Source organism: Esox lucius, chromosome 7 (genome assembly GCF_011004845.1).
Source record: "Esox lucius isolate fEsoLuc1 chromosome 7, fEsoLuc1.pri, whole genome shotgun sequence".
NCBI classification, from domain to species: Eukaryota; Metazoa; Chordata; class Actinopteri; order Esociformes; family Esocidae; genus Esox; species Esox lucius.
The window spans coordinates 35,603,339-35,628,218 of NC_047575.1; the positions used below are offsets into that span (position 1 = coordinate 35,603,339).

A 24,880-nucleotide genomic window follows, 5' to 3' on the forward strand; every position below is an offset into this window, starting at 1 on the left:
CTCCTGACTCACACAGCCGGGAGATTACCTGCCCTCCCTGCAACATAAGATCAAGGAGAGAGGAGTAGAGTCTGAGAAGAGCCAGTGTGTGTGTCACATCTTCACATATGTATGCATGGAAATATGCATAAACCTTTAACACTGCCATACCAACACAATCTCTCTCAAACACACAGAAAAAACACACATACAATGTGTTGCATGTACGGGAACATCACAAGATGAGCGAGTTTTAGACTGAGCTCTCTCTCAACAGGTGCGTCATATAGGGAACACTGTTTTTGCGTGAGTGCGCACAGATCTTGGCAAGTCCCCGTCAAGGACAGTTGAATGTGAATGTGGGAACAGGAGCCCCCCTGGGGGATGCGTGTGACGCACTGCTGCCGTGATTGGTCTGATCTGAGGCACTGCCTCTCACACACACACGTACACACACACACACACACACACACACACGCATCAGAACAGTCTGTGACACATGCAGTTTTTCTGCGATCAAGGAGGCATTGTTGCTGACTTACCCAACCACACCCTGTGCCCTCTGTCCGATAGGCCCTCATCTCTGACAGGACAGTTGTGGGCTGCAAGAGATCCTCATATCATTAACCTTGACAATATAGAGGTGGTGACCTTGTACTGTTCATGATCCTAGTCATGTGACACTGTGGTTAGGCTCCACTCAGAGACTACACATATCAGTGGAGCGGCCAGCACTGCCTTTCATTAGTTTGACAAATACCATGCAGAGACAGATGTGCATAATCCAATGTTATGCTAGGTCTCTCTATCCCAAAGTCTCCGTCTTCCTGTTTCTGTCATTATGTCTCCTCCCTCGGTGCAGTACTCAAAGCCGAGCTGTGCCTGGTTTCTCTCAGTATGACGTCAAAGTGAGGCTCCCCGACCCAGATCTCTCACCTCCACAGACAGCAGCTGCAGTAAAGCCCTATACATTACTCTGTGTTTTTCCCTACACATTATCCTACACATAACTTGTGTTGTTAGGTCAATACAAATATACACTATGTTAGGCATGTCTATACAAATATACGCTATGCTAGGCATGTCTATACAAATATACGCTATGCTAGGCATGTCTATACAAATATACACTATGCTAGGCATGTCTATACAAATATACACTATGCTAGGCATGTCTATACAAATATACGCTATGCTAGGCATGTCAATACATATATACGCTATGCTAGGCATGTCAATACAAATATACGCTATGCTAGGCATGTCAATACAAATATAAATCAATCTTATGGCAAGACTCTCTTGCAAGGGGAGGGGAAGAGAAATAGCTCTTATATAGCCTAAATTATATGGAAAACATTATATATATATATATATATATATATATATATATATATATATATATATATATATACACACATATATACACACATATATACACACACTGTATTTATAGAAATAACCCAGTGACGGATCTGTCTGCCATTAGTTTAAAAATACTGCATGCTGTGAAGCTCGAATGCATTGTATCTGTTGTCGTCACTGTAAAATGCAATGTGCGTTGTTAGCTTTATAAAATGGAATTGACAAAGATAAATGTCTGAAAACAGCCTCTCTCTCCTAATCCCCATTCCTTCACACTGATCTGGCTTCGCTGTCGCACAAGCACAGGGGAACCTCATTGGCTGCTGACAGATATGTTGGAATCCCTCAGCCAATGAGGGCTCCCCACCTCGGCACCCACCCCATTCAACCACTCCGTGACGGAGTATGTGAGCCTGCGAATGTGAAAAGGGCAGAGAAGAAGAAAGAAAGAATTTCTATGAATGGAAATGCGGAGGAGTCGGAAGAGCACTGAGCTCAGCGGCAGACGTTGGCATGGCAGCTGGCGACCAATGCGGCTGTAGCCCTGTTATCCTTGTGATTCCATTGAAAGACATCATGGTCTTGGATGTATAGTGTCTGTATAGTCTGTGAGGAAAAACCACACCTTAAGCAAATGATATCTCAAAAGTTTGCATACCCTTGGAGAATTGGTAATATACACTCACGTAAAGGATTATTAGGAACACCTGTTCAATTTCTCATTAATGAACTCCGAACAGAATGTCAGAAAGAAAGGTGATTTAAGCTATTTTGAGCGTGGCATGGTTGTTGGTGCCAGACAGGCCGGTCTGAGTATTTCACAATCTGCTCAGTTACTGGGATTTTCACGCACAACCATTTCTAGGGTTTACAAAGAATGGTGTGAAAAGGGAAAAACATCCAGTATGCGGCAGTCCTGTGGGCGAAAATGCCTTGTTGATGCTAGATGTCAGAGGAGAATGGGCCGACTGATTCAAGCTGATAGAAGAGCAACTTTGACTGAGATAACCACTCGTTACAACCGAGGTATGCAGCAAAGCATTTGTGAAGCCACAACACGCACAACCTTGAGGCGGATGGGCTACAACAGCAGAAGACCCCACCGGGTACCACTCATCTCCACTACAAATAGGAAAAAGAGGCTACAATTTGCACAAGCTCACCAAAATTGGTAGAGTCAGAATTTGGCGTAAACAGAATGAGAACATGGATCCATCATGCCTTGTTACCACTGTGCAGGCTGGTGGTGGTGTAATGGTGTGGGGGATGTTTTCTTGGCACACTTTAGGCCCCTTAGTGCCAATTGGGCATCGTTTAAATGCCACGGCCTACCTGAGCATTGTTTCTGACCATGTCCATCCCTTTATGACCACCATGTACCCATCCTCTGATGGCTACTTCCAGCACGATAATGCACCATATCACAAAGCTTGAATCAGTTCACTGCACTGAAATGGCCCCCACAGTCACCAGATCTCAACCCAATAGAGCATCTTTGGGATGTGGTGGAACGGGAGCTTCGTGCCCTGGATGTGCATCCCACAAATCTCCATCAACTGCAAGATGCTATCCTATCAATATGGGCCAACATTTCTAAAGAATGCTTTCAGCACCTTGTTGAATCAATGCCACGTAGAATTAAGGCAGTTCTGAAGGCGAAAGGGGGTCAAACACAGTATTAGTATGGTGTTCCTAATAATCCTTTAGGTGAGTGTATGTACCATTTGTAAAGAAAACATGAGGGAGCAGGCAAAACACGTCATTTAGTTCTTATGGGATTCACATTAAACTGTAGGTCATAACAGAATGGCACAATCATAAAACAAAACATGGCAAATGAACTGACCCCTGTTCAAAAGTCTGCATACATTTATTTCTTAATACTGTGTATTGCCCCCTTTAGCATCCATGAGACTGTGCAGTCTTTTGTAATAGTTGTCTATGAGGCCCCGAATTCTTACAGATGGTATAGCTGCCCATTCGTCTTGGCAAAATTCCTCCAGGTCATGCAAACTCTCTGGTCGTCTTGCATGAACCGCACATTTGAGATCTCCCCAGTGTGGCTCAATGATATACTCCAGAACCTTCACCTTTTTCTGCTGTAACCACTGGAGGGTCAACTTGGCCTTGTGCTTAGGGTCATTGTCGTGCTGTAAAGTCCATGAGCGTCCCGTGCGCAGCTTTCGTGCAGAAGAATGCAAATTGTCTGCCAGTATTTTCTGATGACATGCTGCATTGATCTTGCCATAAATGTTCACAAGATTCCTTGTGCCTTTAGAGCTCACACACCCCCAAAACATCAGTGAGCCGCCACCATGCTTAGGAGTGGGGATGTTATTCTGTTCACTATAGGACTTGTGGACCTCTCTTCAAACAAAGCGCTCATGGTTGTGACCATAAAGTTCTATTTTGGTCTCATCACTCCAAATTACAGTGTGCAGCTCCGTTGGGAAAGCATGGGTGCAGCTGTAAAACGCTGTTGTTAATGTCTGTCGATCCCCCATATATCAACAATAGTGCATTTACCTTTCATTTCTGTAATCTACAATGTTTGGTATTGGTCATTTCTGGTAATTCCTCAGATACTGTGTTATTAGTGTTTACTACAGAGATGTTTACTGTTGTCCCTGTCAGAGTGGACAAGTTTATTGTCAATTCATAAAAAAATATTTGTGTTTGAAAAGAAAATCTTCAATCCTTCCTTAAGAGTCAATTTAGGCTACATTAATTGTTATGACAACAATTTAATTTAACATTACATGTCAATGCAATTTGTATTCTCACTAGCTAGAGATCATCTTGCTGTGCCACAACACTTGCGCATGTAGCGCTTTAGCCAGAACTCTGACCTGGGGGGAGTATAAACTCACTGGTAATAGATTTGATTCGTACCAGTGGGAGATGTTTTCAGTTACAACAACCTGCAGAACCTGACTTCCTGCGACACCACTCATTCCACTCCAACACACATTAAGCCAGACATATTCTCAGTCCTCATTAGTGGCGGGGTGTATCTGTTGGAAAAGGGGTGACTATTCCGCTTTAGATACGCTGTACTGTCAATACACTGAGTTGACCCATGGCGTCTAGGTTCAGAATCAAAGGTGAAAATGTTGTTATTGACTAAGTTAACCAGCTAGATAGATTAGCTAGCTAATTATTACCCCGTCTGACCCATATGGCTTAATCACCTTTCCGTGGAAGATATTTAACTTTACGTGTGCTGTCCTAGTGTCATATGTCTTACCCTAACGAGCTGATGTTGACGAATCTATGCAGTGCTGCCCACTGATCCACAACAAGCTCCAGCTGGAATTCACCCTCATTAAAGCACGCTTGCTTACTGTGTCTTTCTTAAGTCATAACTGGCATGAAGATCAGTAGATGTTTAAAGATGAATTGTGATTTGACAATGTTCCCCGACCCCTGATCAGGTGTCTCCCTCTCAGTCCTGCCAAACCTCAGACACCGCCTCCACCTGCAGACCTCCATTCCTGTCATACTCTTTCATTCTAAGCTCAAGCATTCAGCATGAGACCATTTTACACTCATACCATGTCAGTCTTTAATGTACTTTACCTGAAGTCGTTCTAATGTATTTTTCTTACATTTACTGATATAACGTGTTAATAGATAAACGAGACAAGAATCCAAAATGGGATTTATTTTCTAGTCTCAGCCCTCGACATGAGTGAGGTTGAATTGTGGTGGTGTTTTGAAAAGATGTGAGTCACCCGGTGGTACAGTAGACCCCATGTTCATATGAACCTGTAAGTGTCGTCAGATGACCTCGCTGCAGGGTGTGTGTGGGTGTCAGAAAGCTCCCTACTTCTCTTGTCCAGCTCTCTACATGTACACATTTTGCATTTCCATTTTTGTGATTTGGCTGATGCCCCGATTAAGAGCAACTATACATTATTGATCGCATACATTTAGTACCTATTGTTTTATCATTATTATAATTTTTTATACATGGATGAGTGAGCCAATTGGAAAAACTGATTCTGTTACCAAATGAAAAAGGTGCACTCTGTCACTTTTCCCTCAGCGTCACTAAGATGTGAATGCTTATGGTGGCACTACAGAGATAGAGGTGCTGAATGCTTATGGTGGCACTACAGAGATATAGGTGCTGAATGCTTATGGTGGCACTACAGAGATATAGGTGCTGAATGCTTATGGTGGCACTACAGAGATAAAGGTGCTGAATGCTTATGGTGGCACTACAGAGATATAGGTGCTGAATGCTTATGGTGGCACTACAGAGATATTGGTGCTGAATGCTTATGGTGGCCCTACAGAGATATAGGTGCTGAATGCTTATGGTGGCACTACAGAGATAGAGGTGCTGAATGCTTATGGTGGCACTACAGAGATAAAGGTGCTGAATGCTTATGGTGGCACTACAGAGATAAAGGTGCTGAATGCTTATGGTGGCACTACAGAGATAAAGGTGCTGAATGCTTATGGTGGCACTACAGAGATATAGGTGCTGCATGCTTATGGTGGCACTACAGAGATAAAGGTGCTGAATGCTTATGGTGGCACTACAGAGATATAGGTGCTGAATGCTTATGGTGGCCCTACAGAGATATAGGTGCTGAATGCTTATGGTGGCACTACAGAGATATAGGTGCTGAATGCTTATGGTGGCACTACAGAGATATAGGTGCTGAATGCTTATGGTGGCACTACAGAGATATAGGTGCTGAATGCTTATGGTGGCACTACAGAGATAAAGGTGCTGAATGCTTATGGTGGCACTACAGAGATATAGGTGCTGAATGCTTATGGTGGCACTACAGAGATATTGGTGCTGAATGCTTATGGTGGCCCTACAGAGATATAGGTGCTGAATGCTTATGGTGGCACTACAGAGATAGAGGTGCTGAATGCTTATGGTGGCACTACAGAGATAAAGGTGCTGAATGCTTATGGTGGCACTACAGAGATAAAGGTGCTGAATGCTTATGGTGGCACTACAGAGATAAAGGTGCTGAATGCTTATGGTGGCACTACAGAGATATAGGTGCTGCATGCTTATGGTGGCACTACAGAGATAAAGGTGCTGAATGCTTATGGTGGCACTACAGAGATATAGGTGCTGAATGCTTATGGTGGCCCTACAGAGATATAGGTGCTGCATGCTTATGGTGGCACTACAGAGATATAGGTGCTGAATGCTTATGGTGGCACTACAGAGATATCGGTGCTGAATGCTTATGGTGGCCCTACAGAGATATAGGTGCTGAATGCTTATGGCTGCCCTACAGAGATATCGGTGCTGAATGCTTATGGTGGCACTACAGAGATATAGGTGCTGAATGCTTATGGTGGCCCTACAGAGATATAGGTGCTGAATGCTTATGGTGGCCCTACAGAGATATAGGTGCTGAATGCTTATGGCTGCCCTACAGAGATAAAGGTGGCCTAATTTCCCGGGATATCCTCCATCATGTAGAGCAGCATGTCATTGGACTGTCCTTGTGTGAGGATGTTCCACTTTCTCCTGGCTGCCTGCTTCTGCACCTCCAAGGGCTTATCCCTCTGTCCTTCCTCCTTCCTCCATTCCTGCATCCTCACCACCAGCTTGATTGCTGGAGATGTAGTGGTTATGTGACACCCTGCTGCCTAAGCACACACACGCATCCACACACACACACACACACACCTGGGTGCTAGCGGGAAACGCTGCCTGCCCAATGAATTGCTGTACATCCCTTAACCACTAAGCAGTGTCGTTGTCATGGCAACCCCTAATCAGCTGTCAACACATTTATTGCCTCAGGTTGGCATGTACAGGATATTGCCACAATGGCAAATCGATACAATGAAGGTAGGCCTAGGTCTGTTTGAAATGAACACATTAATGTACAACCCCGTTTCCCAAAAAATTGGGATGTTACATAAAATGCAAATAAAAACAGAATGCAATGATGTGCACTTATGCCTAATTAATTGAAAATACTACAAAGACAAAATTTAAAATGTTGAAGAAATATTATTGTTTTTGAATTTCATGCCAGCAACACGTTTCAAAAAAATAGGGTCAGGGGCATGTTTACCACTGTGTTGCATCACCTTTTCTTTTAACAATACTCACTAATGCACCCCCATATCATCATTATTTCAATCATTTTGATTTGTCAGACAACAGGAAAGTTTTCCACTTCACCTCAGTCCATCTTAAATGAGCTTGGGCCCAGAGGAGGCGGCAGTGGTTCTGGATCTTGTTTACGGTATATATGGTTTCTTCTTTGTATGGTAGAATTTTATCTTGCATTTGTGGCTGCAGCGATGTACTGTGTTCACAGACAATGGTTGTCAGAAGTGTTCCTGAATACATGCAGGGATTTCCACTACAGAATCATGTCTGTTTTTAATGCAGTGTCCCCTGAGGGCCCGAAGATCCTGGCCATCCAATATTTGGCCGTGACCCTTGCATACAGAGACTTCTCTGAATTCTCTGAATCTTTTAATGATATTATATACTGTAGATGATGAGACCCCCAAACTCAATGTCATTCTTAAATTGCATTATTTCACAGAGTTGTGAATCCACACCCATCCTTGCTTCTGACAGACCCATCCTCTCTGGAATTTTCTTTTAATACCCAAACAAATGAACCATATAATTGAACGAGTCGGTCGTTGAACATAAGTCTTTTTTAACAAAACCTTTGTTTATGTTTTCATATAAATATGTGTATCATCACAGTCAAGTATCAATTATCTGCATTCATTATTGCAACCAGAATCCACTTACCTGTTAGTCACTAAAAAAGACTTGTTACTCATGAGTCAGTAAGTCGAATTGCTGAACATTGCTTGCTGCTTCTCCAGGAACCTTCATATGATCTCCAGCACTCTTCCACTGGGTCGCCACATCAATCAGCAGCATGTAAAGGCAGGTGAAAAAACCTATTTCAGATCATCCAAACAAGAACCCCAGTTAATCGGAAAATCTTATAATTTAAAAATATATATATATTTTCTACGGATCTGTACTGGTCATTATTGCTAGTTTTCTTGTAGTATTAGAGTAACACTTTTAAATATTGGCCCTTTAGTCATCTTTCAAACCCCAATACTGAGTTGGTCAAGAAGCACTAGAAATGTGTTTCTTTTATAGAAGCAAATCTTGTCTGTCTTTCCGCGTAGAAATAAATTGTACAATCCACTTTTTTGTCAGATTACTAGATTATGGTGATGTGCTATATATGCATGTCTCAACCTCAGTACTGAAACCTCTAGATTAAATCTGTCAAGCAGCTTTGCATTTTGTTACTGTTGTGAACTTTACGTATGCATTGTCTCTTATACACCTAGGTATAGTCTAGGGCAGGACAATATGACCTAAAATCTAAATCACCATTAATTGAATGTTTGCCTCGAGTACGATTAATGGTTGTACTCCAATAAATTATTTATGTAAATATTTTTGCCCTCATAACTAAAAAAGTTAGATTTAGTTTGAATGCTTTGTGGAGTCACTTGCTGCTGGGCGCTTGTCAGTCTCTTTTTTGAGTCATGCACTGTTCATATTCGTTAACGTGATTGTGCTCCAAGTGTGGAAACAGATTGGTGGTAATTACCTTTGGTCGCTGAAACTGTTTTTCTGCCGTGTTTACAGTTGACTTCATTTTGTTTGGTTTCGTCTTTACTGAAGCCAAAATGTGTCCACACAACGGACACTGCGTTTGGTCTTTGGTACAAGCTGTTCCTGTTGATCAGTTCACTCGGTGTTTGAGTTCTCCTCCATGTCGCTTTCATGCAGCTGACGGGACGGGCGGAGTCACGTGACTACACACGCGGTAATATGTTATTAAGGGGAAAGTAGGATTGAAAAAACTAAATAACCGACATGGGAAAATTACGTTGTTTAGAGGTTCTGAATTTCGGTTTCGATTACTTTTCGATTAATCGTCCAGACAATGTCTCATTGGTCATACTCATTGGCCGCACCTATCACAGCCTTCTCTCTTCCTGTTAAGGCTTCTTACAAGATTTTTGAGTGTCTCTGTTGGAATTTGTGCCCATTCTGCCGTACAACTGCTCAGCCATGGAAACCCACTTCCCGACACACTGTTCTTGTGCTGATGTTTCTTCCAGAGGCAGTTTGGAACTGTGTGGTGAGTGGTGCAACAGATGATAGGCGATTGTTATGCACTTCAGCTCTTGGTGGCCCCACTGTGAGTTTGCGTGGTCTGTCTACCACTTTGTGGCTGGGCGTTTGTTGTTTCTAGATGCTTTCACATCACAATTATAGCTGGGATCTAGTAGGGCAGATCTAGTAGGGCTGAAATGTCACAAACTTACTTGTGTTAAAGGTGGCATCCTATGACAGTGCGACGTTTAAAGTCACTGAGCTCTTCAGTATGACCCATTGTACTGCCACTGTTTGTCTATGCAGTTTTAATGGCTATGTGCTGGACTTTATGCACCTGTGAGCAATGGGTGTGTCTGAATCACCGGATCTCAGTAATTAGCAAGGGTGTCCCCATACTTTAGGCAATATAGTCTAGTCAGTATAAAGACTTCAAATGGGATTTTTCCTTCTTGGCTATATGTGATTAGATTGCAATATACTATTTCATTGGCAAGAAAGAACACAAGACCTCTGCTTCAAAATATAGGGGATCCTCATCACTCAAACATATAACGGTTGCGCACCTTAAAAGCCAGCACTTGAGCGGCACAAACGTGGACACTTAAAGCTGAGAGGAAGGTTTCACACATCTCCATGTGTTTCAACAGCACTAACTACACACATCTAAAAGATAGAGAATGGAGTGGTGCCCTGCACCCCCTGCCAGTGTTAGGAAACTCCTCTATTCTGGATTGTAATGGGTGGTTGGGTCACTTATCCCACAGTGGAGTAGGCAAAAAAATCTGTTATGAAATATGAAGTATTTGTTTAATCACGACAGCTTTTCTGCTCTGCTCTATTCATTAATGACTGATCAAAAAGCCCTGGTGGCCAAACCGTTTAGTCATTATATGAGAGCTGTGTTCAGTCAGCGGAGCCATTGGATGGTGAATAATGAACTGGCCTGTCTCATGCCAATGGACAGGCAGACAGATGAACCGGCCAGTCTCATGCCAAAGGACAGACAGACAGATAAACCGGCCTGTCTTGTGCCAAAGGACATACAGACGAACCGGCCCGTCTCAGGCCAAAGGACAGACAGACCGATGAACCGGCCTGTCTTGTGCCAAAGGACAGACAGACGAACCGGCCCGTCTCAGGCCAAAGGACAGACAGACCGATGAACCGGCCTGTCTTGTGCCAAAGGACAGACAGACGAACCGGCCCGTCTCAGGCCAAAGGACAGACAGACCGATGAACCGGCCTGTCTTGTGCCAAAGGACAGACAGACGAACCGGCCCGTCTCAGGCCAAAGGACAGACAGACCGATGAACCGGCCCGTCTCGTGCCAAAGCACAGATAGACCGATGTATTTAAGTTTTCCCATGCAGTCACATTTAATTAACATTTTTAAAGCATCCTTTTGACTAACTGTGTTTTTGTTTTTGAATATAACTCCAAAATATAATTGTCATTATGTATTTCCCTAAACCTAAATACAATTATCTGTGTAATATTGTTGGGCATAGGAAAGATATTTAAGGATGCCATATTGATTGGTTAATGGCATGAGACATTCAGTCTCGGGAGTATGATAGGAGAATGTCTGAAGTAGACGCTTTATAGTAACATTACAGCCACAACCTACCACTCTCTCTCAGTGAGTCTTTCATCTCTCTTGCTACCTGTTATATCACCTCCAATTCAGTGTTTCTTTCCTCTGTCCTACAGTAACTGCCCCTTCTCCCTGGCGGCTGCCCTGGCACGCTTCACAGCAGACAGTGTTCTCCAGAGTGACCTCTCCATCTACCACATCCAGAAGACTGTTGAGGATGGAGTAGACCCTTTCCCCCGTGAGTCTGTCGGCTGGCACATGACATGCAAAATCAGGTCATGAACTTACGTAGTCTAGGCTGCCTGTAAATAATATGTTTACTCAAATTTAAACAAAGTATTGGAACACATGCATCATTTCTGTGGCACAGCTGACCTGTCAGCAAATAATTTGGATTAAAACATTCACACTTGCTAGTATATTGTAAATGTCTACTTTTTAGCCATTTAGCAGATGCTCTGATCCAGGCTGATGTACAGTTAGTGCATTCAATTTAAGATAGCTTTGATATATACTAACTTCACTAAGTAAATACCTTTTACTTAGTGTGGTAGTTATCAGCAAACGTCAGAGCTGGAAGTGCAAGCATTAGTTCAAAAAGAGCTTGAGCAAGGATGTAAGGTTTGAGAACAGCCTGAAGGTAGGGATGGCAGCTGCACTCTGTAGACAAACACCATGGTTTTGTAGTGAATGTTTCAAATGGAAGTTGATGGAGTGTGTGGAGGAGTGGGATGACATAGGGTAACCTGAAGGCTGAACACCAGGCAGGCTGCAGCATTCTGAATAAGTTGCAGGGGGTTGTTTGCACACGCAAGGAGCCCTACCAAGGGTGAGTTGCAGTATTCCAGATGTAAGATGACATGTGCATACAGTGGATATAAAAAAGTCTACACACCCTTGTTAAAATGGCAGGTTTTTTTTATGTAAAAGAATGAGACAAAGATAAATCATGTCAGAACTTTTTTCACTTTTTATGTGGCCTATAATGTGAACAATTCAATTGAAAAACAAACTGAAGTATTCGAGGGGGAAAAATTAAAAATAAAAGCCTTACAATAACCTGGTTGCGTAAGTGTGCACACCCCCTTATAACTAGGGATGTGGCTGTGTTCAGAATTAACCAATCACATTCAAACTCATTACACACCTGCCATCATTTAAAGTGACTCTGATTAATCACAATTAAAGTTCAGCTGTTCTAGTAGGATTTTCCTGACATTTTCTTAGTTGCATCTCAAAGCAAACCCATGGTCCGCAGAAGGCTCCAAAGCATCAGAGGGATCTCATTGTTGAAAGATATCAGTCAGAAGGGTACAAAATAATTTCCAAAGCATTAGATATACCATGGAACACAGTGAAGACAGTCATCATCAAGTGGAGTAAATATGGCACAACAGACACATTACCAAGAACTCAAAATTGATGAAAAGACGAGAAGCAAACTGGTCAGGGAGGCTTCCAAGAGGCCTACAGCAACATAAAAGGATCTGCAGGATTTTCTGGGAAGTACTGGCTGTGTGCTACATGTGACAACAATCTCCCATATTCTTCATATGAATGGCTATGGGGTAGGGTGGCAAGACGGAAGCCTTTTCTTACAAAGAAAAACATCCAAGCCCGGCTGAAGTTTGCAAAAACAAACATCAAGTCCCCCAAAAGCACGTGGGAAAATGTGTTATGGTCTGATGAAACCAAGGTTTAACTTTTTGGCCATAATTCCAAAAGGTATGTCTGCATATCACCCAAAGAACACCATACCCACAGTGAAGCATGGTAGTGGCAACATCATGCTTTGGGGCTGTTTTTCTTCAGCTAGAACCAGGGCCTTAGTCAGGGTGGAGGGAATTATGAACAGTTACAAATACCAGGCAATTTTGGCTCAAAACCTTCATGCATCCGTTAGAAATGACCCAAAGCACACATCCAAATACACCAAAGCTTGGCTTCACCAGAAGAAGATTAATGTTTTGGAATGGCCCAGCCGGAGCCCAGACCTGAATCCAATTGAACCTCTGTGGGGTGATCTGAAGAGGGCTGTGCACAGGACATGTCCTCGCAATCTGACAGATTTGGAACGCTAGGCAAATATTGCCACGTCAAGATGTGCCATGCTAATTGGCTCCTACCCAAAAGACTGAGTGCTGTAATAAAATCAAAAGGTGCTTCAACAAAGTATTCGTTTAAGGGTGTGCACACTTATGCAACCAGGTTATTGTGAGTTTTTTATTAGTAATTTTCCCCCAGTATGTTTTTCAATTGAATTGTTCATGTTATAGGTCACATTAAAGGTGGAAAAAGTTCTGACATGGTTTATCTTTGTCTCATTCTTTTACATTACAAGAACCTGGCGTTTTAACAGGGGTGTGCAGACTTTTTATAGCCACTGTAGATTAATAGTTGTGCCGCTTCCTGGGTGAGGTAAGGGCATACTCTCTGAATGTTTTAGGTCATGACCCTGCAGCCCCTTGGATGACATGGTTTTTTCCAGGGTGACCCTAAGTTTCTTTGGGAGGGGAAACTGGCATTGTTATGGAGTGATGGAGAGGTCTTGGACTCGACAGGCCTTCCCCGGAGGAAGGGCTGCTCCGTCACATCAAGGTTCAGTGGTGGGCCCACATCCAAACAGAGGTGCCAAGCGTGGAGAAGCGTGTCTCACCACCTGGATGTCAGAATGGGGGAAGGTGAACAGTAGTTGAGTTTCATCCACATAGCAATGATAGAACAGCCTGGTGCTGCCTGGCCTTTATTCTTCACCCGGAAAATAATTTCCTCTGGGCCTGTTCTGGACATTGTGCCCTTCTACGACTGCCAGGCGGTCACACTGACAGAGGGCTTATTGCGATTCATAGAAACAAAGGTCCTCTTTCAACGGTTTTGTAAGTATTTTTGTAGTTTAGGTTAACACCTTGACCAACTCTTGATTGTTGCAATGACGAGTTGTAGGGGCATCCACAGACTGCACAATATAGGCTACATGGAACGTGGACTGATGTAAGATTTCTTTTATAGAAACTGCACAAGATCATTTTTCTCCTTAAGTGAGACTTAGTCTTTATGTATCTTGACTAGTTACATTGTTTTGTTGAAATCCTTGATGGTTTTTCAATGTTAGTTCTAGGTTAATTCAAAATCCAACAGCTAGCAAAAATATCTGTTTCAAATTAGTGACTGGCACAGATATTTTCCCATGTACACAACGGCAGCTTATTAAGAGTTTTATCTTCAATGTTTGTGTCTGCAAATACACTTGATATTGGAGAAATATTGCTCAATGGTTAAGAGCTTTTAGATAACTATTGGCAATGGGCAAATGTAGGTAATGCCAGTAAATTGCATTTTAATTAGTAGATTTTATGAGTAGATTTAGCTTTTATCCCTGTAGTGTAGCCCTAGGAGAGCCCATTTGACTGTATGAAGGAGTGCAGGGAATGTATGTATAGAGAGAAGAGGAGAGGGCCTAGAACAGAGCCCTGGGGGACACCAGTAGTGAGCATGGAGCAAACACAGATCCTCTCCACGTCACCTGGTAGAGACCTGCCAGCTGGGAGAAAATACAAGAGTCTGCAGAGCCTGAAGGGTGGGAAGGATGATCTGAAGGTTCACTGTGTCAAAGACAGAAAGTAGATCTGGGAGGATGAGAACAGATTGGAGTCATCTTTGATGGTACAGAATACCTGTGTGGCTCAGAGGAGAGGGGTCTTGGTTGAGTGGAACAGCTTTGTCCATAGCACAGTTTGATGTTAATTTCAATCGAACCTCAATGGCAGTCTCTACCCAGTAGTACTGTATTAACACCTACAACAACTAAAGTGGCCTTTCTCTGGCATTTCAGAATACAAATGTTTACACATGATTAATATTTGAAATAAAGACTTTGTGTTAACATTGCTACGGTGGGTTTGAATTCATCCCAGACGTCGACTTTTTTAGTGATTGAAAAAAGAATTGATCCCTTTCCTTTTTTAGTGATAAAACAAAACATTCTGTGAAGTGAGCGCGAGCAGAAGGCATTTTAGAAGAGAGGGGAACAAGTTTGAATAACCCTGAGACAGTACTCCTTTAAGATCTCTGTTCTTGTCAGAGACGGGGAGGGGGGGGGGGCAGAACGAGATTGCAGGGGAAAGATAATTATGGCTCTGGTGATTTGTGTGATGAGGCTGCTGTCTGGGGACGGAAGGTGCGTTGGTGAAAGCCATGGTGGGCGGTCACATTGGGTCAAAACAGAGGATAGCACACACACACACACACAAAAACACACACACACACACACACTCACACAAAGCTCCTACTGCTCACCGACAGAGCTCTGAGATGTGCAGTTAAATTTAACTACAGAGCCTGGGGAGCTAGGAAGAGGAGGATGAGAGGACGGATAGAAGGAGAAGAAAGGAGAATGAGGAGGAGTGGAGGGTGGAAATAGAGTTTCAAAGCTACCAATGTAATGTACCAAAGTTACCAGACTCTACTGTCATTTTTATCACTTAGGTCATTTATAGCCGATTAACTTTTAAAAATACATGCTTGTATACAGTACACATTTCTTATATATATATATCCATATAGTTTTCGATTTTCTAGTAGTTAAAGGGGCAATGTGTAGAATCCTGCCACACATTTACAACTTTGCATTCAAGCATTAATATGACGTGTGTCCTCTTCATCTTGTCTTACAGAACGAGACCGGAATAGTATTAGCTAGTCCAGGGTGTTTTAGGGCAGGGGTGTAGTACTGCGAGTATTAGGAGATGACGTAAATGCAAATTGATAGACCCATACACCTGTGGGGTGTCCGCCCCCCATACACCTGTGGGGTGTCCGCCCGCCCATACACCTGTGGGGTGTCCGCCCCCCCGTACACCTGTGGGGTGTCCGCCCCCCCGTACACCTGTGGGGTGTCCGCCCCCCCGTACACCTGTGGGGTGTCCGCCCCCCCGTACACCTGTGGGGTGTCCGCCCCCCCGTACACCTGTGGGGTGTCCGCCCCCCCGTACACCTGTGGGGTGTCCGCCCCCCGTACACCTGTGGGGTGTCCGCCCCCCGTACACCTGTGGGGTGTCCGCCCGCCTGTACACCTGTGGGGTGTCCGCCCGCCCGTACACCTGTGGGGTGTCAGCCCCCCGTACACCTGTGGGGTGTCAGCCCACCCATGCTCAAGACACCCTTTATTCATTGAAAAGTCAATTTTGACAAAGCAATATATAAGAAGGATATTTCATGCTCACACCCTCATTTAACATAAATTCTATTCATTAACGTAATGATTTATAGCCTTGTCACTCTCATATAGAGCTGTGGGGGCAGATAGGGTTAAGTGCCTCACTCAAGGGGACTTTTTTCCTACCATCTCTGTTTCTGGATCCTTGAACCACTATGCTGCATGTATTACATAAAATCCTTGATGGATTACATAACATCCGTGGTCCTGGGAGTTCACCGTTTTCCCTTTTCCACCAGAGTTGGAATGAACAAGTCTGGCGATCTAGTCTCCACTAGGTGGAGCAGAGAAATACTTTTCTGTGACCTTGTCTGAATGTCAATGCATTTTCAATGCTAATGTCACTGTATGACAGCAAAACGTAACACTAGACACAGTGACTGGGGTTGATGTCAACAGGAAGACAATAGGTGACCACCTGGCATGTTAGGAACGCTGTCCATCAGAGGCAGAGGGAAACACCAGTCGTCCCCTCCGGAAAACCCAGCCAGAGAGATGACTTAATCACCGCCCATCCTCAACTGATCCCTCGCTGGTTTTCTGCCCGGCTGAACACATCTGACAGACGACCCCTCTTGGCCATGTGTCCTAAATTCCAATCTGACCTCTGCTCTTTTTCACTGAGCTGCTTCCTCTTGTATTGTTAACGTACAGGACAGTGGAGTAAGATTCCAGTGTGACATTGGTCTTGTTTGGGGTTTTAGTCTACAGGGTACATTTAGGCTCAGTGCGCTGTGCGAGTGTGTGTGCGTGTGTGTTTGTCCGCAGGCATGTGTGTATGAGAGCGAGCATGAACATTAGGGCACAGGACAGGACTGCTGTGCATTTCACAGATTATATGTTCAGGGTTTCTTGACTACATGCATTTGGTGTGCAGCTTTTATTTCAACAGATGTCTATCCATTTGTAGCTGGGGTTTCAACCTTTTATCATTCTCAGCAATAACCTAGTATCTTGCCTCAAATACGTAACCAGTAGAAACCACAAACCTCAATGAAAGACTGACCTACAATCCCTTGTGCCAATAAAATCTTCACTGATGTTGCCTTGCTAGCTTGCTACAGGATCTGAGTTATTTCAGCCGTTTTCAAACGGCGAAGTGCTCATTCATGAGAGCAATGATAGCTGGCTAAAGCTAGTAGACGCAACTGCCATTGGAATCAGATGACTAACCTACGAACCAGCTTGTCTGAGGAGCTGTGATTACACATTTGAACACCAGACATACTGAAAATAAACTAGTAAGCTAATTACTTAATTCACTTACCACCAAATGTTGGTGACCCACAGAAATGTGGCTATAAATGCATAATGGCTCCACTGAAGAAAATAATTGTAAATACACATAAAAAACTAAAGATCCTGTAGTAATCTCTCAAAACTCTTGTCTAAGTTTTGATGGAAGTAAGAAAATTTGACTGTCACTTTGCTTTGATGTGCCCATTTTTAACAACTTCTAGCCCGTTGTGTTTTGAATGAATGGTCGCCTAGTGTCGCTTTATTGCTGTGTTTGTTTTTCGAACAGAAGAAACACAGAATTTGGGATTACGCAGGCATAAATTGATGCTTTTTTTACACCATGTCAGCAGGATGTTACTGGTTTATTGCTTCCCTCTCATCTGTCATTTGATGCTGCAGATGTCCTGTTTGATGCAGATGTCCTGTTCAGGTGCCATCTGCTTCATTTCTATGGCAGTCACCATGATGACACTGGACAACAAGTTTTATAAAAAGTCAATTACAACTTGGTCTTTGGCATAAATTTGTGGAGCACTGATATAGAGACCTAGGTCCAACAATACATAGAGACATGTTCATTCAGCACCCCATAGCGGTCCATTAACATCATGCTCTAGTGGGTGGACAGCCACTGAGTGTGTATTACAAAGCACCTCATTTTCATGCGAAATGTATATATGCTTCTATAGACAATAAGTGATGTATTTTCACTGTTGCCTTTGCGCATCAATGCCCATGTATGTTGCGTGTGAGACTATGGTATGACCACGTACCATGTTTGTGTGCCTCTATTCTTCAGAGATTGAGTCGGTGGCCTTTGCCCGTCTGGTCTTCAACAAGCTGTGTGAAACATGCTGCCTGTGGCTGAAGGACTTCCCTTACCGCCGACGGCCTCAGCCCTATTATGAGACCTCCATTCATGCTATTAAAAACATGCGTCGCAAGATGGAGGACAAACACATCGTCATCCCAGATTTCAACACTCTATTCAACATACAGGTGAGCCGGAACAGAGTGCTCCTTACTGTATCCACTGGATCAGTTCAGTACACAGCACATCTCTGGATTGATGAAAAGCTTGATGAAAAGAGATACCACAGATCTAGCCTGCATGTCTAACCATCGCTATAAGGAGAAAGTGGACTTGACTCTTTAAACTCAATTACCTTTGATTGGCCTTTTGGTAAAGCATAAAAGAACAGGGTTGTTAAGGAGGGCTGGAGCACTACCCAAGGCTTCTACCTTGTGTCCTTTAAAGTGCTTACTGTAAAGAGCTAGTAAAGAGCTAGCTGGAAACCCCGAGACATTTAGCCAGTGGGATTCTAATCAGCACAAAATCAATACCTTGTTGTTGGCCATACACATTAGATAACCGCCTTCCTACCGAAGATGAACTTCTAGATTTCTGTCATTCTATATATGAAACATTCAGCTTCATCACTTGATAGAAGAACATGAATGCACATGTTATGTAGATTTCAGTCAAGATTTCTGAATCGGAAACACGTCACTATATTCACTTATACTGGCAATGTTACGTGATGTAATTACTGGTTGTAGTAGTGTAGAGACAGAATACACAAAATCTTCGCAAAGTTGACATACAATTATATATTCAATGTGTAGTGAGCATATAAGATGATGGGATCTGAGCCATGAGTATATAATATATATGGATTTATAGTTGCCTGAATTGAAATGGAATTGACCCAAATCATGTAAAGGCCTTCTTCAAAATTGTTTCCCACTGGCTAAAAAGAGACCAGTTCATTATTCTGTGCATATCAGCTAATTAAGAACCCCCGCTCCTCCGCCCACAGAGTAGTAACCCATCTTCCCTGCAGGGAAACTACATCTCTCTTTACTATGGGGGAAGATCAGTACAACTCCACTATCCAAGTCATACCCCATACAATCCCATTGAGAGGAGTAAACGATAGCACCATAGGTGTAGCTTAGTGAATGAAATGCTTCTAATAGCATTAGCGGCTGCAGTGCTCTAGCGTGCTCAATCAGCTACAGACACACTCCTACACACCTCAGCCTGATAACAGCATCTTTTCTGAACAATAAAGAGTCAGTTATTTGACCTGCCATTGAAATCCTATCTTTTTTAGTTATCCTGTCATCCCCATTGATTATTGCCTCATCCCTCATGTCCCCTCTGGGTCAATGGGCAGGTGAGATGTCCCAGGGACAGACAAGCATACGGGTTCAATGGGCCAGTGAGATGTCCAAGGGACAGAGAGCCAGACAGGTTCAACGGGCCAGTGAGATGTCCCAGGGACAGTCAGGCAGACGGGTTCAAGGACCCTCGTGCAGTTTAATGACATAATTATTCCATCTGATAAAATGTTTATCCCATTCTATTAAGCAAGCTAGTGGCGGTTAAGCCTGCTAATTGGCATTAAGCCCCAGTTAATTAAAACAGATGGATGAATGGAGCATTGGTATGTTCACTATGAGGCAATACGGGTGCTGTTAAAACACACAAGCATCACGATCAGATGCATCAGAGGCAGTGGTAATGTAGGAAACCTTAGAATGACAAGTGTCTCTATGGGAGCTTGTTGTAGAGACGACTGGTGTTTGCCAAGAATGTGGGTCGCCAGACTTGTGATGAAAGTATTGAAGCACAAAGTCTTTGCAGGCTGACCTTTTTGACCTGTGTGTGTCTTCAGGACCAGGAGGAGCAGGCCTTCTTCGCCGTGTTCGATGGCCACGGGGGCGTGGATGCTGCGATCTACGCTGCCAATCACCTCCACGTCAACATGGTACACCAAGAGTGCTTCAGTCAGGATCCGGGCCAGGCCCTGTGTCGCGCCTTCAGAGTCACGGACGAACGCTTCATTCGGAAAGCTAAGATGGAGGTAGGAGATTTAAAATGGGCCACATTCATCTTTAAGGCTAAACTCTTTCATTAAAACATGTAACACAAATGTGGCTAATGTGAGGGACAGGTGGGTTCATGTAATTAACCTTTTAATTGTAGTCAAGTTATAATAGATATATAGAAATAACATTGAAAGACAGTCAGATTGATTGTCTTGGGGTTCTAGTGTAAAAGCAGGAAAGGTACTGTGATGTTTTGGACTCGTTCTGAAGAGATTTCCCTTGTCGCAGTGCTCAAATCGGCTTTTCAATAAGCTCTAGTGTATGCCTGACCCAGGCCCAGTTCACCTGGTGGACGGAGATACTTGGCCTGATTTAGCTTAGAATGAGTGTCATCCTTCACAACAGGATGGAAGTGATTCTATACTAACAACAACAGCTTCCAGAAAAAAAGCATAGACACTAAACCGCCACAGGAGAAAACTAACATTTCCTCCGAGGATCAGAGGAAATGGAGATGGGTGGGATTTTCAACTAGAACAATGTCCTTTCTGCAAAACAAATAACAAAAGGGCACTTGCTTTAGATCCCCACTCCTAAAATATGCTGCACGGATTCTCCGAAAGTGGGATTTCCCAGGAGAGGTGACAGTGACCTCCCTGACCATCTGGATCACGGCACAGCTGTGATTCGTTCAGAATATCATTTAACTACTATTCAGTGGCAGCAGGTCTTTTCACCCTTGAGGAGGTAGATAACGTATTGACTTCCCCATGGAACGACAACGCAAGTAGATCAGATTATGTCACTTACGCTCCTTTAAAGGCCACAGTGCCTCAGTCGTGGAGGTTTCTGTCCCGTATGCATGTCTTTACTTCCTGCCTGATCAATGAAAAAGTACTTGGCTCATGTGCCCTAATCCACTAAATACAGCCACAACAAAAGACAATGTTCAGGTAGATCCATCCACACGGAGGGACGTCTCTTCAGTACCCTCTGTCTGTAGAGTGTTCATAAAAGGCTTACTCACCTGCATACTGTCCAGACTCGTAACACTGGCATTCTCTTGCCTGCCAGAATGCAGCCATAAATACATAGAGAGAGCATGAAATCAACATGTTTTACATAAAGACATTAATTGATTTCTTTATGTTTTACACTGTGTTTTAGGATTTTAGAGATACCATAGGCACCTTGTCACATCGGGTAAAGATCAGCGAACTGAATATAGAAATACAACCACCACAGCCATATGTAGACACTATGTCTCATTTGAACTCCTTCCAGTTATCTGTGTAAAGAAGCTGACCAAATCAATCCCATCAGCGCTGGCATAAAGACAGACTTTTGGAGTGCTGTTAACTTCATCCTAGCCTTTTGACCAGTACAACTGTGTCCTGATGTCCAGAGGAGCTTGTAGTCAAAGACATGATTACTTTTTGAAAAGCCTGGGACACAAAATGTCTGATTCTCGATGGAAGATGCCGAGGGTTACAACTGGTGATACAAAAATAAAGCTGATAAGCCCCCGACATTAACATGTATTAAAAAAAATGAAAGTTAACTTTGGTCACGAAACACGTAGCCCTCTTTGCAACTCTCTTTTAAACGTAATGTTGCTACAGGTTTGGAGGGAAATTTGACGAGCTTGGCCATGTGTTTTCCACTAGACTTGATATGATTAACATTTCCCTTCTGCCTCAAGCCATGAAGTTAGTGGCAAGGTTAAAGATGTGACCTTAGCAAATATTTAACTTGAGCCAAAAATAAGCTACCAGCCTGACTAACCTGTTAACCCTTATGCCACCCTTGGTACATTTATGTCCTTGAAGGTGTCAAGAGGGTAGTACATTTGAGGAGGGCACAAAGGTTAAATATGCCAAACTGTGATAATGTGATTATTAGGGAGTTAGCTAGACCCTCTCCTCTTCTGGACTTAAGAATGAGAAAGGTCACACTGGCCACAGACAAAGAGAACAAATGCTCAGGCTACAGGGAAACTCGCTGCTCTGGACTGGAAACAGTTTCTCTTAACAAAATACAACCTAGTACTCTGGTCCCCTGAAAAACAAGATCCACTCAGAATTTTACACCCTGAGTTAAATATAATATAATAGGTTGCACATGTTGTTAATGGTTATGGACCTGGTAGCTACAGTACCTGAGTTGAGTGAGCTTGTCTCACCAACATCACATTGAAACAGGAGGCTGTTTCAATGTGGATAATAATGTTTTCTAGAATACAGCATAAGCCAAATATTTTTGTTGCAGGGGGCCAGAGAGATGTGTTGATTTAAGAAGTGGGTTACTCGGTTGGCCACTACATAGCCTTTTGCTGAAAAGCTGCTTAAATATTAACCCATTAAATATCAGCTGCCTAAGTTGTCAGTGCAAGCTTGCCATGCTGATGTTCAGGAGTCTTGGCCACGTTCACAGGCTGGCAGTACGTGGCCTTTAGATTGCAGGCCTGTAAAAAGGCATCCTCACTGTGTCGACAAGTTTATATTGCTAACCGTAAGTGTCCTCAAAAACAAAGACATTTAGAAATACATCTAACTTGTTGTCTCCAGAACCTGCGCTGTGGCACCACCGGGGTGGTGACGTTCCTGAGAGGGCGGACTTTGTACGTGGCCTGGCTGGGGGACTCTCAGGTCATGCTGGTGAAAAAGGGCCAGGCCGTGGAACTGATGAAGCCTCACAAGCCTGACAGAGAGGTAACCCACTCTTAATCCCTCTCCTCTATAGACTGGGTCTTGGGTGGTTGCCATTTGACCAGAACAAATGTGGAAGATTAAAATGCATTAACAATGAAAGTAAAAAACACATTTGCAATTAACAATCTTACTACTGACACGTTTAATTATATTCAATTTAATTAACCATTTAACGTGTCAATCCCTTGAATTTGCCCTTTAATGATGTCGTAAAGAATGTGAATATAACATTCCAAATTGAAAAGAGAAAGATTTTTACTCATTATTTTCTTTGAATCAATAATCTTATTATATTATTTAAATTTTAAAACAATTTCCTTATATAATGACAACAACTGAGAGTCCTGGTGTTACATTTTAGTTAAAATTCACAGCAGTAATTCTAATTTAAATATTGTTTGTCTAAACATTTTACTATAAATGATTATTTATCTGTTGGAGTGACAGCTATTTCACCTGAAGGGACCACAGTTGGATGTTTATTTTGATAAACATATATTATAAAATGTAGAATCTGTTTAGGCAACACACTCCAGCCTTTCCTTCTTTACTTCCTCATTGCAAGATAACCTCACCTGCACAATGGGACCAAGTGCATGACTGTTATTTAATCAATAATGGGTGTCACACCAAGTGGACAGTGGTTTTGTTAACAACATGTAATAAATTAGAACAATTAGAAGGTTTCATGCATAGACTTGGTCACGGTGGATTACTGAAATAAAGGCGGTGTTATAACCTGACCACAAGGGTAGGTGAAGGGATTCTATACACATTTTTCATTAATTTACTTAAGTTTAAAGTTCCCCAACCTTTCTGGAAGAGTCACGACATTGTCACTCTCAAAATGTTGAGAAAATAAATAATACCCACCATGCGTTTACTGTTTATCACCAAAGCTTTTCAACATGTTATCCACTTTAAGTAAATGTATGCCTTTGCCATTACGGTAAAATAAGTCAGTCTTATATACAACCACATATCAGTGACTCGACATAACACTGTCTTTTCTCTCCCTCTGTAGGACGAGAAGCAGCGTATTGAGGCTCTGGGCGGCTGTGTAATCTGGTTCGGCACATGGAGGGTTAACGGCAGCCTGTCGGTATCCAGAGCCATAGGTACACAAACATTACCGTGTAATTTATACAATTACCATATAAAGTGCAATGCCCCCACCGCAGACTCTATAAGATGCTGCTGCCTAATCCGCCCTGGAGCTCCTCTGGTTGGACCTGATAGTTATGTTGTGACCTGACCAGGCTGCGTGCTGCCTCAATCACCTCCACCGAGTGTTAACAGAGTTGAGAGGTCAGCGAGGGGACAGCGTGCTGTGCAGGACGTGTTTGTTTCCGGGCAGAGAGGATGTGTGCTTGCACGCTCAACAGGAGGGACATAATCAGTCTAATTATGTTGTTGGCTGTGCGAACGTCAGAGCGGAGAGTCTGACGCTCGCTGGGTCTGTCACCGTGCCACTGCCCCTCTAGGTTAAATCCAGGGGGTGTCACCGTGCCACTGCCCCTCTAGGTTAAATCCAAGGGGTGTCACCGTGCCACTGCCCCTCTAGGTTAAATCCAAGGGGTGTCACCGTGCCACTGCCCCTCTAGGTTAAATCCAGGGGGTGTCACCGTGCCACTGCCCCTCTAGGTTAAATCCAGGGGGTGTCACCGTGCCACTGCCCCTCTAGGTTAAATCCAAGGGGTGTCACCGTGCCACTGCCCCTCTAGGTTAAATCCAAGGGGTGTCACCGTGCCACTGCCCCTCTAGGTTAAATCCAGGGGGTGTCACCGTGCCACTGCCCCTCCAGGTTAAATCCAGGGGGTGTCACCGTGCCA

The 24,880-nt window shown here is 43.3% G+C and overlaps 1 protein-coding gene across 1 annotated transcript in view; it reads left to right on the plus strand.

The window, feature by feature from the left end:
• Positions 1-24,880, plus strand: part of ppm1e (protein phosphatase, Mg2+/Mn2+ dependent, 1E) — a 71,915-nt gene that overhangs the window by 40,970 nt on the left and 6,065 nt on the right. Inside the window, exons 2-6 of the mRNA XM_010870905.5 lie at positions 11,165-11,286; positions 18,302-18,501; positions 20,184-20,372; positions 22,905-23,048; positions 24,073-24,166. Coding sequence (XP_010869207.2) covers positions 11,165-11,286; positions 18,302-18,501; positions 20,184-20,372; positions 22,905-23,048; positions 24,073-24,166 — 749 coding nt within the window. The remainder of the gene's footprint in view (positions 1-11,164; positions 11,287-18,301; positions 18,502-20,183; positions 20,373-22,904; positions 23,049-24,072; positions 24,167-24,880) is intronic.